We start from the raw sequence: 19,837 nt of genomic DNA, 5'->3' as shown, positions 1-19,837 counted from the left end.
CGCAAAGCAAATGCATTTCTGATAGAAACAGTCAGTGCTGGTGCTGACTTCTATATCCAGGATGTTATGGGGTGAAACAGACACTGCCTTTGAGGATGCAGGAGTGTGGAGGTCATGAGATACATAAAAAAGCAAACTTTGGGAACTCTGCAAAATCATGGAGAGGGAATCAAGCTGGCAAGCAGCCAAGAATAACTAGATCTCAAAGTGGCTGTGTGGAACCGTGTCTAGCATGTGGATTTCATGAGTTTAACATCTGTCTCCCCCAGATAGTAAACAACACAAGGGCAATGAAACAATGTTTGCTTCATTCTCTGCTCTTGGTTCAGCACATAATGAAGTGTTTGTTACGTGGTGGACACCAATAAATATGGGTTGAATGAATCTCTTCTGCATTTCATTGCCTAGTTTTGACATTTATCACATTTAGTTTGCAGTTCTAAATTTTAAAACAACAACGATTATTCCAGCTTAAAATATTAAAACTGAAACTTCTTTTCGAAGTTCACATACATATGCTACGGAGTAGTCCCTTCCTGATGCTGGCGACAGACAACACTATCAACGGCAAATCAAACGGCTGCAGTATGAATTTATTTGACCCACGGTGCATCTGACTACTTGTATGGGTAAGACAGGTCAGAAGAGAGCCAGGTAGCATTCTGACACAATGACAGATGACACTGATGGGAGAACAAACACTGCCCATGACAACAATCGAATAGGAATAAGTTTATTCCTGTATGCAAATGCATATCCCAAAATGTATATGCATTTGTATACGGGAATGATTTTTTATATCAACTCTAAGCACAAATCTTAGAGAAGAAAAGAAGTCTTCCAATTCCCTTCCACACAGGTGAGACACTGTACCATCTTCTGCCCTTGGCATTGTAACCCTCTGAAACCAAAGCCGTCTTTTCAAACTAGGACACCATTTTCTTCCTTTACTTGGATTCCAGGACTAGAGAAGGAGTCTAGAAAGTAGGTAAGAGGGAGGAGGAAGATTATGGGATTATTTAGGTTCCCTTTTGTCAATGATACTCAATGGGGGGAAATGATTATGAGCTTGTTTTACTTTTGTGAGGGACCTAATCCTTGGCATAATTACTTACACTCATAAAAAACGGCAGAAGTCATGGCAGTTCTGCCTGTGTTAAGAAGGACAGATGCCTCAAACAGGGGAGGTTTATCAAAGAACCTCTCAAGTAAAGGTAGACAAAAGTGAAAGGCCACTGACTTCAAAGCCACTAAACCCCTATGTTCTCTTCTGATTCCGAGGCATCTTCACTCTTACCATGGCCAGTTTCTCTCCAAAGTGTCCTGGGACACAGTTTTGTCCCTCTCCAGCAGCAGTGTCACGGAGGTCAGCCTTGTTTCCTACCAACATGATGGGAACAGTCTCATGGGCAGCATCCTACCAGGAAGGAAAAAAAAACGGGGCACACATCAAATACTGGACAAATTATGATGACCACATCAACAATGGCAACAGCAATTGCCATTTTCCCTTTGCCCCTTTGGTGCCAAATCCTTTATAGAGGATATCTTTAAACCTCAAGTATCTCTAAAAACAGTCATACATTTTCCCATTTACAGAAGAGAAAACTGAAATTCAGAGAGGTCAAATAAGAAGGTATAAGGGTCAGGACCTGGGTCCAAACTAACTCCATAACCCTTGCCTCTATATAATGCTCCATCCTTAGGTTAATGAAAAGGCTAAAAGGCACTGGGATTAATCAGTTTTATGGCAAAGGAAACACATATCTGTTAATTTCTTATCTCTAGTACACAGAGCACTACAAGCCAATATAAACTCAGAAGGCATGACCACAGAATCATATTTGGCTGTGGTGCCTACAGAATTTTCTACAACTGTTACTTCAAACAATAGTGATCACAAGTCAAGTTCATTATTACAGTTATAAAACACACAGTAATTTTTCAGCTATAATGAAACAAAATGGGCGTTTGGAAGTTCCACACTCACTGCTCTCTGGTTTACAACAAAAGCAAAATATAAAAGTCCTGAGGTCAACATTTTTCTGAGAAAGAGTCAAGTACCAATCTTTCAAAGTAATAGATTCTAAGATAAGACTCCCAAGTCAGCCTATGCAATTGTCACAATGTCCCACAGTCACAGAGGTGCTCATGGAATATGAGATGTCAGTGGCAGAGTCAAGTCTGAGACCTACCCCTCCACCAGCTTGACCCACTGGCTGTGTTAGATCAGGCAAGTCTCTGCAGGTTTCTGCTCCAGTCTCCCTATCTATAAAATGAAGGATTTAATGAGGGCATATCCATCTCAGCAGGCTATGATGAGAATACAGGAAGATAACCTGACTGGCACAGAAACACAGGTTTCTGGTTCCTAAATAAGAGAAGTTGTAGCCCTGATGAAAACGTGGAAATTACTCTTTGCAGTGACTAAAGATACCTGTGTACTCATTGGGTTTGGGGCTATTCCTGATACAGGATCACAAAACGTGCCTCAACATGAAATTGTAAGTAATTTCCTTTCTCTTCAGACAATTTTCCTTGGACTGAAGGCTCCAGAATGTAATAAAATCAAAGGAAAGAAGGGAATGAATGATCCTCTCCAAAATCAGGTTTCACTCATTAAGGTGCTCATAACTGGGTTCTTTGTTGATCTCTGGATGCAAGGGGCATCATCTGAAAGTTATTAAACATTCACTTCAGTAAGCCCAAGGATCCAGGCATCTAAATGACTTCTCAAAGCCATAGAGGTAGAGGACACCTTCTTCAAGTCTCGACTTAAGTATCTCCTTCACCGTGAGGCTACCCTAATGAAAACTGCAGCCTACTTACTCGCCGTCAGGCCTTTTAACCTGCTCTCTTTTTGTTTCTATAACATCGTCACCTTCCAGTATATTATTTCATTTTGTCTCCCCCATTAGAACATAGGCTCCATAAGGATAGGGCTCTGTTGTCTTAACAGATATATCCTGAGAACCTAGACTACTACACAAGAACAGGGTAGGTACTCAAAGAATATTTTTGAATGTGTTAAAATTAGGAAGAGATCTTAGTATCTCAAGTATCTCCATTCAGCCTTTTACCCAAAAATTCGATCAATAAAATATTCATGACAGGTACATAAATGGCTATAATTTTCCTTTATCCATAATTCTATTACAAGACTTTTAAACACAGCAGTTTTCCATCAAAGTGTACCAATTATTAATTCAGAGGGTCGGTTCACCGGTGACGGTCTACTGCTTCTCAATCCTCTGGCCTATTCCAGTGATCGCACCATTTATTTCCACCCATATTTACAGTGGCCATATAAACCGTCCCTGTAAGAATTTTCTCAAATTAGAAACAGTAAGCCATGGAGAACCTTCACTGTGCCCATTCTTCTCCCAAGGTGAAAGTCAAATGCCATTAGTAGCATCTAATTTTTCATCCATAACAAATTTAAGAATTCATCTCTTCTCTAGTTTTACTCCTTTTCAGACCCTATGAAAAGGTGATACCAATGGTGGAAATGGTGGAAAAGATGACAGCATGTGACGGTGCTTTGCAAATTATGGCAGTGGGCCGCTTTACATAAGGGTTATTTCACTGTGGCTGACCTTGCCTTTTGGGCCTCCTTTTCTTGAGCATAGCCCAAAGATTTTAAATAAAGACTAAGTCCAAAATGTCAACAATAGCCAGTTTTGCTGTGGATTTTAAACACTAGTGTGGATGAGTTAGTATTATCTGTTATTTTCTGGACTTATTGCTGTATCTTAAGGATCTCCATTTGTTCACTTCAGTAGCCACCACTCCTCTATGCACTAATTATATCTTGGGATTCTTTCTTTTTTTCGACATGGGGTCTCACTCTGTCACTCAGGCTAGAGCGCAGTGGCACAATCATGGCTCATTGCAGCCTCGACCTCCTAGAACTCAGGTGATCCTCCCACCTCAGTTTGCCAAGTAGCTGGAACTAGAGGTCCATACTAACAAGGCTGGGTAACATTTGTATTTTTTGTAGAGATGGGGGTCTCACTATGTTGCCCAGGCTGGTCTCAAACTCCTTGGCTCAAGCCATCCGCCTGCCTGGACTACCCAAAGTGCTGTAATTACAGGCCTTGGGATCCCTTCTTGACATCAGAGGCTTCTTCATGTAATCTGCCGACTCCGGTACTTTACGAAAACAGAAACCACTGTTGAATCAGGTTTGGCTTGAGCCCCTATTCCACTCTCAACCACTAAATAACTCTAAGCCAGTGCAAATATGTCTCTTATTTCATTTCTCAGATGCTAGAGAGATGACTATAACACAGGGAAATTTTGTGAAGTAAAAATGTTACATAAATGTAAATACACTTTCATTGTGTTTACAATTATTTTAAGTCATAAGTTAGTAGAACAGAGTGTATATTTATTTATCACTGTCGAAGTCTTACTGCCAATTGGAATCAGTCATTTCTCACATTACTACTTTAGTTAGAAAGAGAACATTAATGCCAGAAGCTAACTTAAGATCAGACAGCAACCAGTCCTCTGTTCAGCCACCACTGCAATCTAATGCCTGCTTAAATTACAGATAATATGCTTACTCGAAAAGTTGTATTAGCCCCTACTTTATTTTTCAAGAGCACATGCTGAACCATAGCTTGAACTGTAGTGTTATGTTAATAACTGTTGACAGTACGCTAAATGTGGTCAAAATCATTTCCTATTTTTAAAAATTATTTACCATGAAATTAGAGGACAGGAACATTTCTCAGGTGAAAGACATCACCTTATTTAACCAAAGAAAGCACAGAAGCTATGCCCATGTTTAAAACACCAATTGGTATTTCAGTAGTACCTTGAGACATCTAAAGATCCCAAATCACGACCAGAATGAAGTTGAGAAGAGAGCTCCCATAGAATCTGAACCTTGACATATGCTCACATCCAGGTGGTGTTTCAGCTTCCCATGCCCATGGATGCCCCTACATGCCCCCAACCACACTACACACCCAATCACACCATCTCCTTGCTTGTAAGAGCTGATACTCAGGCTACCCGGATTTTCACTTGCTTACAATGGGATTCTGATTTTATCTATAAGAAAACCTACAAGTTGTATTCCCCCAAACTCCCTTCATTAGCGTCCTTGGCTTTGGGGAAATGTGCCCAAATCCTGAGGAAGAGATGAATGCTGCCAGTTCTGCCTGTGGCATCCAATTCTTCCTGGTGGCTTGGATCAATGGTTCCTAATCAAGTTCACTCTGACAAAGAAGAGCAACAACGTTTTCCAAGGTGGCCTAAAACGTCCTCGTGTAATTTTCAGTTTCTCCATTGTGATTTCTTACCTCAACCATATCTACCCATTCTCGTACATTAAGAAAGCTTTTCTCACATGTAACATCATACAGCAGCAAAACACCATCTGCCTTTCTGAAGTAAGACTTGGCAATACTTCTGAATCTGAGAAAGAGAAAAACCATACAGTCAGTTTGTGTTGCCTTATTCTTTTTCTCTTTTATGCTCTTTTCTCATCTTCTAAAATCAACCCCAGTTGAGAAGACTCTAATTGCAATGTATGACTGTGAAATAGCCATTTCAAAGGCCTCGAATGACCCAATGAAAGGTACCAGGATAAGAATCTGGGTGACCAACTCAGAACATCCAATCCTTTTCTCTACCAAACAACCCGAGAATGTCTACAAACTCCAGAGCATAACCAGGGCAAGGTTGAGAACACTGTTTCTAAAAATTTCAACCTCAGCAACAAGCTACCAGAACCCCCATGTGGGATACAGGAGGCTGGAAGGAGGTACAAACTAGAGAATACTTATATTTGGTGGCGGTCTTTAGGGAGTGGTGTGGGTGGGTGGAAGAACTACCGATGTGGAATGCTGTAACGTACCAGGACTTCACATACATGGGGGTCAGGGGATTCACTTTGGGAAGAGCACACCTCAATGCACATGCCCTAACTCAAAACCCAGTGCAATATTTTATAAGTATTTTAAATACAGTCACATCAACCACAAATATTTTTTAAATGTCGAAATTCCCAGTCTGCTAGAGAATGTGAGCGCCATGGGGGCAGGCATTTGTGCCTCTCTGTTCACCCCTGAATCTTAGCATGCTGAATAATGCCTGGTACAGAGCCAGACACCCTTATGGGTGAACAATTGAATAGATTTTGTTCCCAAAGAGTTAGACAAGATTAAAACCTGTGCTTAATGCTCTGCTTATCGGTAATGAACACAAGGTAGGTGCCATCACCAGCTGCGAGTTTGCTATGTGGTTTGTGTCTCTGCCCTTAAATCAAGGGGAGCTGATTGGTTCTCTTCTCCATCATTTATTATTCTAGAGCCAGGGAGCTCCTGGGGCTGTCACTGCACTGAAAAGTGCTGCCTCTCTTGTTAGAAAAGGACACTCTCTGTCTCAACTGAACATCGGCTCAAAAGAAGCTTAAAGATCTTCTTCTCACAGCAGTCATAGGTAAATGAAGAAGGAGAAGATGTGGGAAAAGATAAGCACTTTAAAGTTATAATACTCTTTATAAATATACATACAATTATACATATAATTATAAAGTATGTTATCATTATATAATTTTGAGTATGAAGAACATCAACAGGCCTGCAAGGCTTGTTAATGCAAACCCAGGCAGAGACCGCAGGGCTGTGGAAAGCACTTGCCTCTCCTGGCCAGCTGTATCCCAGAGCTGCAGAACTGTTTGTTCTCCATCCACAATGAGGGTTTTCATTTGGAAATCAACTCCTGAAAAGGAACATGAGAGTGGAGAGCATGATGTAAATAATTCTATTGGATTTTTACTTTCAAGCACTCTTTAGATGAGGCAAAAGCCAATAAGCCACAGCTCAGCCAGGGAGGGAAGAATAAACATGACCTTTAAGGAGAGTGACCTTCAAATAGGAATGACAAGTCAGACCACACATGTGTGTGCAGAGGCCGCATCTGCAGTTGGCTGACTTGGGGAATGATTTAATTTATGAGCCAAGGGAAAAATCTATGTTCTATTTTCCCTGATGACTGGATAAACTCAGTCATGTGTGTGTGTGTGTGTGTGTGTGTATGAGTGGGCATACGTGAATGTGTAGGTGTATGTGTATATGTATATGTGTAGGTGCATGGTGCATATATGTTTTGTGTCTATGCATGTATGTGTATACATAGGTATATGTGTATAAATGTATGTATATCTAAACATGTATACATATGTAGGTATACATACACAGTAGTGCATACACACATTTACACACATATATATGCATTATGGTCTCTGGCAACTGAAGCAAATACTGTATGTAGTCTTTTTATGAGTCAAATTGAAGTAAACTTTCAGCTTTGTTATCTTGAGGAGTGTATCAGAAAACCATAAACTTGCAAACACACCCATTGTGAAAAGAACAATCAATCTGTTCTAATGTTTCAGGTTATCAAAATAAGAACTCTTTAGACAAAGAAGAAAAATAAATGATAATTTACATATCTTCAACTCCTTTTACTGACTATTACGCAAATTGGGGTAATCAGGATACTATATGCTCTATTGTTCTGCTGGGAAGGTGGGGAACAGAACGGAGCATATCTGGCAATGATTTTGACCATAATGACAAAGTGGCAATCCATATTGTTACTTTGTCAACATCAAATGATACCTTAGCAGAAGGGGTTTTCCTGGCCACCCTGCACCTCTCCCTAAACCTCTTTTTTGTGCCTTTTTCCTCCATTAGGATGTAAATGCAGTATCCTTTGCACCTACAACAGCATCTTGTTTTTAATGGGACTCGGGAAACACACTCTGAATAAATGAATCTGATATTTCAGGCTCTAAATTTAATTCAATTCATCTGACTGGCTAAACAGATTTTTTTTTTTTTTTTTTTTTTTTTTAGTGGCAGGGTCTTATTCTGTTACCCAGGCTGAAGTGCAGTGGTGTGATCTCAGCTCACTGCAACCTCCACCTCCCAGGTTCAAGCGACTTTCCAGCCTCAGCCTCCAAGCAGCTGGAACAACAAGTGCCCACCATCATGCCCAACTAATTTTTGTACTTTTGGTAGAGATGGGGTTTTATCATGTTGGCCAGGCTGGTCTTGAACTCCTGACCTCAAGTGATCCACCAGCCTTGACCTCCCAAAGTGCTGGGATTGCAGGCATGAGCCACCGCATCTAGCAAGATATCTCTGTCCCTTTAGACTTCCTTTCCTAAAAGTAGGCCTTAGGCAAAATAAGAAGGACCTTTCCATCCATAGACTAGGACACATACACACACACACACACACACACACACACACACACACACATCTATCTATGTGTATATATACAGAGAAAGAGAAAACTGTTTATCTGAGTATCTGTGTATGTAATCCCCAAAGAAGAGAAAATCAAGCTAAGGAAGTTCATTTTCCCATTATCAACTGAAATAGAAGCCATACCCAGGGTGGCGCTTGTATTTCCCCGAAATTCATTCTTGCAAAGTCTCATGAGGAAACTAGACTTCCCAACTGCAGCGTCCCCAGCAAGCACAATCTTGTAAGCCTTCTGTGAGCTAAAAGATTTAGCGTTGTCATCTACCAGGTCTGTCTGGAGGGGGGGAAGCCACAGTGAATGATAAAGGTATTGCCAGTTTTCATCCTAATAAATAACATTGCACAGGAAAAAAGCAGTGTTAATAAATAGGAGTGTCTCAGAAACCACCTACCTGTGGGGAGAGTGCTGAGATGGGCTTTCTTGATGAACTAACAATGCTGCCTTCACTAACAGATCCTTGGGGCTTCCAGTCTAAGATGGAAGCCACACCTTCCGAACCATAGGTCTCTTCATCCCTTATGTCAGGAACCTATTTTTTTTTTTAAAAATGTCAGCAGTTAAATTAAAATATGTAAGCAGTTAAAAAGACAAAGTCTAAAATGTATATATTATGGATTAAAGAGAAGAAAAATATGCAGCTGAATCAACAGTCAATGCTAATATTAGGGAATAGAGTGGCACTGAATGGCAGTCTATGAGAACTTCTCCCTAACTTTGTGAAGAAAAAAAGCATTTTACTAACTATGCTTTATATTTAGGACCTTCAAAACAGATTCCCATAACAGATGGAAGGCAAATATGACAGATTTCAATCACATAGAAGACCTAGGAGAGCAGTGGTTTCTGGGGCTTACATCTGTGTCTGAAGCATCACCTCCAAAGCTCTCCTGCACCCCACGTGACCTCTGAAATCCCCTCTGGTGCTTGTATTCCACTTCTGAGTCATACTCATTGGGATCTCTCAAGGTAGACAAGCCACTGTCGAAGCAGCTTTCAGGTAGGCTGTCAACTTCACAGTTTGTCCTCTGCATAGGATCACAGAGGGCCAAGGAGTCACAGTCCTCATCCACATAGGAAGAGCGGGATGACCTGGTAACAAAGGGGAGGACCAATTTATCTGAGGGCTAGAAATGCTAAAAAATGTACAGGCCATAGACCACATGCTATTAGATGGAATCAAGTAGACTGACATTCTCACTTTTTGCTAAGAGCCACAATGTATTTCATGATTAGGCATTAGGGGAAATAAAATGCTCAAAAAGCATCAGTTCATTCTATGTAGTGATCAATTAAGATAAAGACCCTCATATCAAACACTTAATAAACAAAGCCATTAAAAAATCAAGATCCTTATTTCCTGATACAAAAAGAATTAGAGTACCTAAGACGTAAACACAATCTCAAGTTGTATTCATAAAAATGTATTCAGAACATACGAGCCTTTTTACTCTAATGCGATCAGACCATATTCTGAACATTGTGTCCATTTCTGGATGCCATCTCTACTTAAAAGGGCTGCTGAGAGCCCAAATGGAAAAGGCAACCACAATTTCAGACTCAAGACCCTCAGATCTGAAAAATAAGATTCAGTGTACTCAACTTAAGTCTTAATGGTTTCTCTTTTCAAATACTTGAAGAGCTGATACTTGAAGAAGACCACATCCTCTCAGGTTGCACAAGACAAAATAAGATAAGCTTTGCTGGGTGTCATATTTCTAATCAACATGGCAAAAAATGATAGGCAATTAGAAACATCTGATAAAAAATGATAAGCAATTAGAAACATGACTGTAATGTATGGTTTGACACATGAGTTTTCTGCCACTGAAATGTTTACACACCATCTGGAAACACGCCTTTGGGAGATGTTTCATAGGGAGAGAGGTGCCTCAGATAAAGGCTAGAACTCATGAGGTCTATAGATCTTACCATTAATGAAACTCTGAAGATTTTATAAATAAGGAAGAAATTCACATCAAATAAGAGAATCAAAAGAAACTGTATACATTCCTGTTTACTTTTGCTCTTCCATTTGATTTCCATAAGAATCTAAGTTTACCAATGATGGTTATGACTTATTTAGCACCCACTATACCCTGGGCACCTTCTACCCATTTGCTTACATGAATCACTGGAGAGGGAGAATGGGCACAATACATAGGTCTTCAGATATGAGAAATAAGAGGTGGATATGCTTAGACGAGAGAAAGTGAGCCTAATATAATTAAATATGAGCCATGTAATTCTGAGAAGTCAAAGTATTTTTATGCCATTAGCACATTTTAAACTTAACTAAAAAGATGATTTAACTAACTTTCTCTCTCTCAATATACTGATTAATTATAAAGTCTTTACTCTGAGCCAACAATTTTATATCATATCTCAATCTATGTTGCTAGCTAGGTGTGCACTCGTGTGTGTGTGTGTGTGTGTGTGTGAATATATTTTTGTATTATTCATAAAACTCTCCTTCTGAAACCAATTTTAGGTCCAACTGTTAAGTACATAAGAAAACCATTCTAATTATAATATACTACAAACTACTTCAGCTCCATATCTTCATTACTGGTTATGGTTTATTTTAAGTCAACTTTTATTTTGACAAGGAGCAAATAAAACAGGAAGTCCTGAACTGAGAATTCACCTGAATAAACATCTACACTCTAAATTGAAAATATAGGCCCACTCAGCATTATATAATATACCCATGTTAACAAACCTGCACATATACCCTCTGAATCTAAAATCAAAGTTGAAATTATTTTTTAAGTAATAATAGTAAGTTACAGGTACAGATCAAACTTTCTCAAACTCAACTGAACTGCATATCCTTTTCAAAGTCAACCATCTTGCCAATCCTCAATATTTTCATTAACTACGTAAAAGTACAAAACAAATTAAATTTTTGTTAGAGTTCTTGCAAAAAACAAAGCCAAAACAAATTTTTTGGTTAAAATCCAATAAAGCTACAAAAACAATAAAATTAGATGTACAACATGCTTTTATTACATTTTTATATTAGCATCAAAAGCAAAATAAAATGTCAATTTCTTATATCAAATTAATCACCACACCCCCCCCAGAAAGGTCATGATGTTGAACTATGGTGACCTCTCATTACAGCTCAAGGAGGTAGGCACATGAGTGCCACATTCCTGTCACTCAAACATGCTGAGGACGTGATGACTTTGTCCCCTAGAATCTTTTGTTGAGGAGCTCTTAGTCCAGTTCTTCTGAGCCTTTCATCTAATCTTTTCAAAATGAATCATGGTGAAATTTCTAAAATACTTTTCAGTTGTATACTTTTCCCCCAGTTTGCTTAGAATCAATTTTAAATATTAGTCAAAAATGACATCACACATACACATTTTAAAAAAATCTATTATTTCTCAATAACAGAATAGTCAGCTACCTGTAAATCAATCCATTAAAATTTTTTATTGACCAAATCAGTGAACAGTAGAAACAGCTTATACCTGGATAGAATTTTCTTAGACATGATCACCAATAAGCCTTAGTAACAGGTCTTCCTAAATGGCAACCTGACCATTTTCTAACACCAGGATGTTAAGTACATTATTCTTTTTACCAAAGTACCCAAATGAAAAGGGGATGAACATGAATCTAAAAGTCACAAAGAAATAGAGAATTGGGGAGGGCGCGGTGGCTCACGCCTGTAATCCTAGCACTTTGGAAGGCCAGGCGGGCAGATCACGAGGTCAGGAGATTAAGACCATCCTGGCTAACATGGTGAAACCCCATCTCTACTAAAATTACAAAAAGTTATCCAGGAGTGGTGGCACATGTCTGTAGTCCCAGCTACTCAAGAGGCTGAGGCAGTAGAATTGCTTGAACCTGGGTGGTGGAGGTTGTAGTGAGCCGAGATTGTGCCATTGCACTCCAGCCTGGGCAACACAGAGAGACTCCGTCTCAAAAAAAAAAAAAAAAAAAAAAAAGAGAGAAGTGGAAACATTTTGTTTATGCTTTCACTTCCAATTTCAATTTTTTGACATATTACAAAATTAACTTTTAACTAGCAACACTGGACATATGTGTATAAACATACACATACACTCATGTAATCTCTAAGTGATTATTAGGTCTCACGTAATAAAAGGCCTCATATTTCAGTTCATTTGATTAAATGCAGGGCTAAATTCTGACTTTTGGCAAGCCTCTATGACTCCTTCAAAACAGTAGCTTATGAGGAACTAACCATATTTATATTTGTTTTGAAAGTTTCCTTTTTCTGCAACATAGCTCACATAATATTATGCTAAGCTATTAAATATTTACAGATCATGCCAACAGTTTCAACATTATACATGCAGAAATACTGCAGCGTCAAATACCATAATTCTACTGGTTTCCCTGAAATATCTCTTATTGAGTTACTTCTAAGAAGTAAGACATGATTAGAGATGAGGTAATGGTGAGCATATATAAAACCAACCCATAACATCTTCAGCAAATAACTTGGCCCTCTCTGATACACTTTTTAATTTTTACATGATTCATGTTTCAGAACTTCTAACATCATAGAAAATATAAATCAGTGACCAAAATATATTCTATTATTTTAATCCACCTCCAAGGAAATTTACTTTTCTTTTAACTGGGATCCTGAACTCAAACAAAAAGTGAGGACGTGTTAACATACCTGTCATAGCCTAGAGGTTGAGGGGAATGACCAATGAATTTGGGACTGCTTCTAGAAATTGTATTCCCTGGTGAGATATTATTTATACGCTGCAATATAGAAGTAATTATTTGTTAGTTCATATAATTTTCATGTAAACATTTTATATACACACAGGCACACACAAACCTACTTTTTAAAACTATAGCACATGATTCAAACTTCTAATGTAACTAAAAGTTTGCTATACTACTTGAGCAAACATGAGCATAAAAATCAAGAGAAACATTGCAACAAAGATGACTGCCATAGTATGCTCTCTTTCTCATTCAATGTTAAGTCCAAACCCTACTGCACATTCCATAAAGGAGTACCGTGGTTCCCCACATTGCCAGGACCCTGCAACACCAACTTACTTGAATGCGTCTCTTCTTGAACCATAATTTGGCTTAGTGACTGACTCTTCCATATCCCAATATGACCCTGGAATCTTACACATGAAGCTAACTTCCAAAAGTGGGATAAAAGGCCTTATGACAAATGCAGTCTGGGAGAGGACCTTAAATTCCAAATAAGCTAAGCTGATTTCTGTAGGAGGGTTTGAAATCCAAGGCTCCCATTCTGAGCATCTCACTGGCTTAAAGAATACTCACAAGTCTAAACTCACCCCTCAGACAGAAGCACCTTCTCCCCAATCTCAAATGGGCAGTATTTTATTTTTACCTACATGGGATTCTCCTAACTATGTGTGTCCATCTTAACTTCCAACTACATGAAAAACTCCTTCAGGCTGAAGATCACATCTTTCACACCTATCTTTAGATTCCTAGAACATGTATAAAAAGAGTTGGTTAACATCTAGACATTTTTTTTCCCAAATCAATAGGTTTTTTATTGTATCATTTAAATATCACAAGTAGGTCTTAGGAATCATCCGACATTTTGTTTCTGTAGCTGGACAACACTTAGATCTTATTCATCAGCCAACAATCTAGACACTTATTTCTTCAGAGGGGTAACATATTTTTTTAATTTGGAAAAACGCCTCATTTTATTTTATGGAAAGCTCTTCTCATTATTATAAGGACTTGCATGAAGTTCTCCTTTAAGAAATTAATTAATTTTCATCACCACCAAAATACTCCACCCCTAGAAAGAATGAAATACGTGATAAAACTATGTGGCATACCAAAGATCTGTTGAACTTGCTATAACTGTTTTCAAGGGCACTTCTAAGGCCATCATTACTGTCATGTAGCTTCCGGTTAGCTGTTCTGCAGGGTAAACAAGCAGAGAGAGAGACAAGGAAAGTATCAGTGGGGGGTCAGTGTCACCACTTTCTCTACTGGCTGTAACATTTACAATGTGGAATAACTTATCATCTTCTTCAACTTTCCACCACTTCCCTCCAAACCTCATAAACTGAGATAATTCATTACTCAAAGGACAAGAACTTAATTGATTACTCATTTCTCTTTAAAGGTCTCAGGGCCTTGTAGGAATGAATTGCTATGCTGTGGAACTCACTCTTCCTTCAGGTAGACCCGCTGATTGAACAGATTCCATGGGTCTTCGAAAGCTCCCTAAATGCCTGAACCTACGCAGCCAGTTCCCGCATCTCAGAGGTCAGGGACAAACGCCGTGTGTTATATCAGGCTTCATGCTCCTGGCAGCTCCTGCATTCTATGCATGGTCTGGCACCGTTCCACCAGGCACCATCATGTAGCAGGTAGACATTTGGATAATGATCTCTGTCAGATCTGGGTTCAAACCCCAACTCTTATTTCCATATGACTTAACTCTTATTTCCATATGACTTAACAGAATTTAAGTCATATGGAAATAAGAGTTGGGATTTCAATCCAGATCTGACAGAGATCATTAAGTTGTCAGAACTCCGGTGCCCTTGTATAGCATAGCTAGGATTCCACAGCTCCTACCCCACAGAGCGGCTAAGCTTCCCCAGCTTAAGGCTGATTCGCCCTTTGCATCTTAGCTCAATCCTCACTTCCTCTGGAACACTTCCTTGACCTTCTTTGATAGGCCAAAGCTCCCCTTAGGGGACATGTTCCTTTCTTTTGATGCAGCTCTCTCATTTGGCCTTTTATATTTATTTCTATAATTACTGATCCATTTCTGTGTTCTTCCCCTAGACTAGCCCCATAAGGGGAAAGAGATTTTTCACCCACTCCCCACTCTATCCTTGGCTCCTGGCATACCTGGCCTGTCAGAGGTGCTAACAAATCTGTTGAATGAATGAATGAATGAATAAAAGAACTCAAAGGATTAGTGAAAGAAATGAACTCTACAACTGCCACAGGTGAAACTTAATAAGCATTCAAAAATGGTGAAAAAAAAAAAGGTCAAACCTGACCTGACTTCATTTGGAGGAACTGAAACCAGAGGACAATATGGCATTGGTGGAAAAGAAAAAAAGGGGAAAAGGAGGAGTAGGTTTTGTGGGGAAGAGCCTCAGAGGATAGAACAGCTGCAAGCTAGTTGTAAAGCTGACAGAATGTGTATATTTCTACCCGGGGAGAAGAAAAAAACCTAAGAAAAATATACTTCTAAGTAAACACAACAAACTGAGAAAGAATGATTGTGGAGACAGAGCCCTGTGGCCTCACTAAGAGGAGAAGCCTGAAAAACTTGCAGTATAGAGCCCAGAAAAAGCTAAGTGCTCAGGGCCATTCCTCTTTATGGAAGCATAAGAAAGACACACTGGACATAGCCTCTGACTTCCAAAGACATTTAGTGATTTATACTCTATTCCCCATATCTGGATTATTTAGGATTATAAGCATCAGAAAGCTAAGCAGAGATGCCAAGTGCACACCCTGAGAAGAAACACACACTGACCTGCAAACTTCATCTTCAGAACATGGCAACTCATGTCATATGTGTTATGTCTTTTATTAACAAAAAATAACTGAAATGTAAATGTAATGAGCATTTGATATGAGAACTTACTGGAGTATTTCAATTTGCCTCTCAAGACTATTTCGATCTTCTGTGTATTCTCGGATTATTTCCAGATCCCTGTAAAATTACATTGTATGTTTGAGTGAGAATTAGGTGTTAAGTCCTGCCTCGCTTATACCTACGCTCCCAGCCTCTTTTCCACCTTTCTCAAAGACAAGTGTCCTTGACCATGGTTTTCGACATTTCCCGTGCTCCTCCTCTGGGCCTTTGTGGCCTCAGCAGCCTCCTCTCCTTCTGTGACTCCATAAACACACTCACATTCTGTGCTTTCTCCTGTGAGGCTCTGTCCCGCCTCTGACATCACAAGCCTAGAGCTTCTCCTCCTCAGCCCATCATGGCATCCACCAGCTCTTCCATCCCCACCCTCGCTGACCCAGCTTTGTTCTCCATGGGGACTGAAACTCCCAAGTCCCCTCTCTCCTGGGGGCGTCTCAGAAACTGTGCCTTCAATCCTCTGAAACTTCCCTGCTCATTCAAAGCTTTATATAATCCCGGCTGCATCTATTTTCTCCTTTTCTGTGATTCCTTCCCCTTTCCATGTCTCACCCTATTCCTGCTCTCCCTCCTCTCCTTACTGTAAACCACAGAGATCCCCAAAGAACCGGGCTTGCTAAGCTCGCTAGGCACTCACCCTGTGGCAATCCCTCTGTTGCTTTATGATGGAAGCTCTGGCTTTTTCCCCAAACTGCACACAGAGCACTGGCCCTTGCCTCCAGCCCCTATCCCCCTAAGCACACGAACCTCATCACTAGCTTCCCAAAACACAGAGGCTGTCAAGTTTTGTCCACAATAACCTGTCCATTTGCTCCCTGGATGATAAAAGTAAACATTTCCTAATTGTCTACAGGAACCGAAGTTCCTTAACTCAAAATTTGGGGCCCCTCTATTATAACGTTAAACTAGCTTTTAAATTTAAAATTTTTTTTTAACTTTTGCTTTTCTATTTTAAATATTGGGTATATACCCAAAGGATTACAAAACATTCTACTATAAAGACACATGCACATGTATGTTTATTGTGGCACTGTTTACAATAGCAAAAACTTGGAACCAACCCAAATGCCCAAAGACAGACTGGATAGGGAAAATGTGGCACATATATACCATGGAATACTATGCAGCCATAAAAAATGATGAATTCATGTCCTTTGCTGGGACACGGATGACGCTGGAAACCATCATTCTCAGCAAACTGACACAAGAACAGAAAACCAAATACCGCATGTTCTCACTCATAAGTGGGTGTTCAACAATGAGAACACATGGGCACAGGGAGGAGAACATCACACACTGGGGCCTGTTGGGGGTGGGGGGAATAGAGGAGGGATAGCAGAGGGTGGGGGGATTAGGGAGGGATAACATTAGGAGAAATACCCAACATAGATGATGGGGTTATGGATGCAGCAAATCACCAAGGCTCATGTACACCTATGTAACAAACCTGCATGTTCTGTACATGTACCCTAGAACTTAAAGTTTAATTAAAAAAAAAAAAAAGAAAATGTCTCTTTTTGCCCTGTGGTCTCACCTTTCCCTAAGCCCTATTCTTCCCTATGTTCTGGCCCCTGCTTTGGTTACTTCCTCACCTGGACCATCTCTGAGGCTCTCTTTTCCCATCTGTAAAATGGACATAATGAAAGTACCTGTCTCATTGGGTGTTCTGTGGACCGGATCAGTTAATGCTTGTGAAGGACCAGGACAGTGCCTGGCAGGCAGCAGTGACACCTGCTCTGAGTTGCTGATGTCACCATCCTGGCTGCCTCTTTCCCCTTTCCCAGCACAGAGCTATCTTTCCACCAGGCTCCCCTCCAGCAGCAACTCTTTAATACAGTTCTACACCTTTTCTGAACTAAAACAAAACCTCTTCTGTGATCACACAGCAATTAACCCAAACCATGATTATGTTCTTGGTACTACTTCTGATAGTTTTTAGCTCCTCTGTCATTAAACCCTATAATCCTTTTGCTTTTTTTCCCCAACTAAATTCACATTTTTTTATATATATATATATATAATATACATATATATAATATACATATTATGTAATATATATTATATATAAATATATAAAATATATTATATATTTATATGTTACATATTTATATATAATTTATAAATTATATTATTTGGGTTATAATATATATAATATTATATGATACATATTATTTTATATATATTAAAATATATATAATAATATATATATTTCTACTTGGGGAGAAGACTCGGTATATTTCTACTTGGGAGAAGAAAAAATTATATTATTATATATAGCATATTATATAATATATATTACTATATATTATTAATATAATATATAATATAAATATTATAGCATATATATTATTATATTATATATTTATTATATATAATATATTAATATATAAAATATACTATATATAATATATATTATAATATACAACATATATTATATATAATATATGTAATATATACATAGAAGTACATATAATATATATCTATCTATATACATATATATACACACTCTCCACTCATAACTCTTTATCTAGTTCAGAGATTGTATGTAGTAAACAATAAGTATTTCACTGTTTTCTCTTATAAGACCTTTTTTTTAAGAAAAAAAGGAAGAAAGAAAGAAAGAAAAAAGAATGAAGAAGAGGAAGAAAAAGGAAGAGAAAGAGGGAGACAGAATGGGAGTATTGCTTTATTGCCCAGGCTACAATGCAGTCCAAAAATGGGAATTGAAAACCTCTTTTATGCCAATAATTGTGCTTAACAATGGAGACAGGAAGGAATAAGGGAAGAAAATAACAAACAAGCAGCCAACCAATATTTCATTTAAACCTATGAAATGCTTTGCAATTACTGAGGAGTGATTTACTTCCAATTATGTAGTCACTTTTGGAATAGGTGTGATATAGTACTGACAAGAATCTATGTTTTGTGTATTTGAAGTGGAGAGTTCTATAAATGTTTATTAAGTTTACTTGTTCCGGGTCTGAGTTCAAGTCCTGGATGTCCTTGTTAATTTTCTATCTCGTTGATCAGTCTAATATTGACAATGTGATGTTACAGTCTCCCACTATTATTGTGTGGGAGTCTAAGTCTCTTTATAAGTCATTAAGAACTTGTCTTATGTATCTGGGTGCTCCTGTATTGAGTACGTGTATATACAGGATCCTTAGCTCTTCTTGTTGCATTGATCCTTTTACCATTATGTAATGTCCTTCTTTGCCTCTTTTGATCTTTGTTGCTTTAAAGTCTATTTTATCAGAGGCGAGAATTGCAACTCCTGCTTTTTATTTATTTATTTATTTTTGCTCTCTGTTCGGTTGGTAAATCTTCCTCTGTCCCATTGTTTTGAGTCTTTGTGTATCGTTGCATGTGAGATGGGTCTAGATACAGCGTACAGATGTATATATGAGTTTAATACTGCCATCTGATGCTAGCTGGATATATTTTAGGAAAGGCTGATACTAGATGCTCCTTTATATGTATAGTGCTTCTTTCAGAAGCTCCTGCAAAGCAGGCCTGGTGATGGTGAAATCTCTAAGTACTTGCTTGTTTGCAAAAGATTTTATTTTTCCTTCACTTGTGAAGCTCAGTTTGGCTGGATATGAAATTCTGGGTTGAAAGTTCTTTTCTTTAAGGATGTTGAATATTGGCCCCCATTCTTTTCTGGCTTGTAGGGTTTCTGCTGAGAGATCTGCTGTAAGTCTGATAGGTTTCCCTTTGTGGGTAACCTGACCTTTCTCTCTGGCTGCTCTTAGTATTTTCTCCTTCATTTCAACCCTAATGAATCTGATGATTATATGCCTTGGGGTTGGTCTTCTTGAGGAATATCTCTGTAGTGTTCTCTGTATTACCTGGAGTTGAATATTGTCCTGTCTTACTAGGTTGGGAAAGTTTTCCTGAATAATGTCCTGAAGAGTATTTTCCAACTTGGATTCA

At 38.7% G+C, this 19,837-nt stretch overlaps 1 protein-coding gene across 1 annotated transcript in view; it reads right to left on the bottom strand.

Moving 5' to 3' along the window:
* Nucleotides 1–19,837, bottom strand: part of RASEF (RAS and EF-hand domain containing) — a 76,093-nt gene that overhangs the window by 10,234 nt on the left and 46,022 nt on the right. The window contains exons 7-15 of the mRNA XM_012472155.2: nucleotides 15,899–15,967; nucleotides 14,118–14,202; nucleotides 12,950–13,038; nucleotides 9,144–9,378; nucleotides 8,681–8,818; nucleotides 8,415–8,562; nucleotides 6,654–6,735; nucleotides 5,313–5,427; nucleotides 1,298–1,417 (exon numbers count right to left, since the gene is read on the bottom strand). Of these exons, the coding sequence (XP_012327578.2) occupies nucleotides 1,298–1,417; nucleotides 5,313–5,427; nucleotides 6,654–6,735; nucleotides 8,415–8,562; nucleotides 8,681–8,818; nucleotides 9,144–9,378; nucleotides 12,950–13,038; nucleotides 14,118–14,202; nucleotides 15,899–15,967 (1,081 nt within the window). The remainder of the gene's footprint in view (nucleotides 1–1,297; nucleotides 1,418–5,312; nucleotides 5,428–6,653; nucleotides 6,736–8,414; nucleotides 8,563–8,680; nucleotides 8,819–9,143; nucleotides 9,379–12,949; nucleotides 13,039–14,117; nucleotides 14,203–15,898; nucleotides 15,968–19,837) is intronic.

This window comes from Aotus nancymaae, unplaced genomic scaffold (genome assembly GCF_030222135.1).
Source record: "Aotus nancymaae isolate 86718 unplaced genomic scaffold, 86718_ANA_hifiasm-v0.15.2.pri h1tg000041l, whole genome shotgun sequence".
NCBI classification, from domain to species: Eukaryota; Metazoa; Chordata; class Mammalia; order Primates; family Aotidae; genus Aotus; species Aotus nancymaae.
This window is presented reverse-complemented; position numbering and strand designations above follow the sequence as displayed.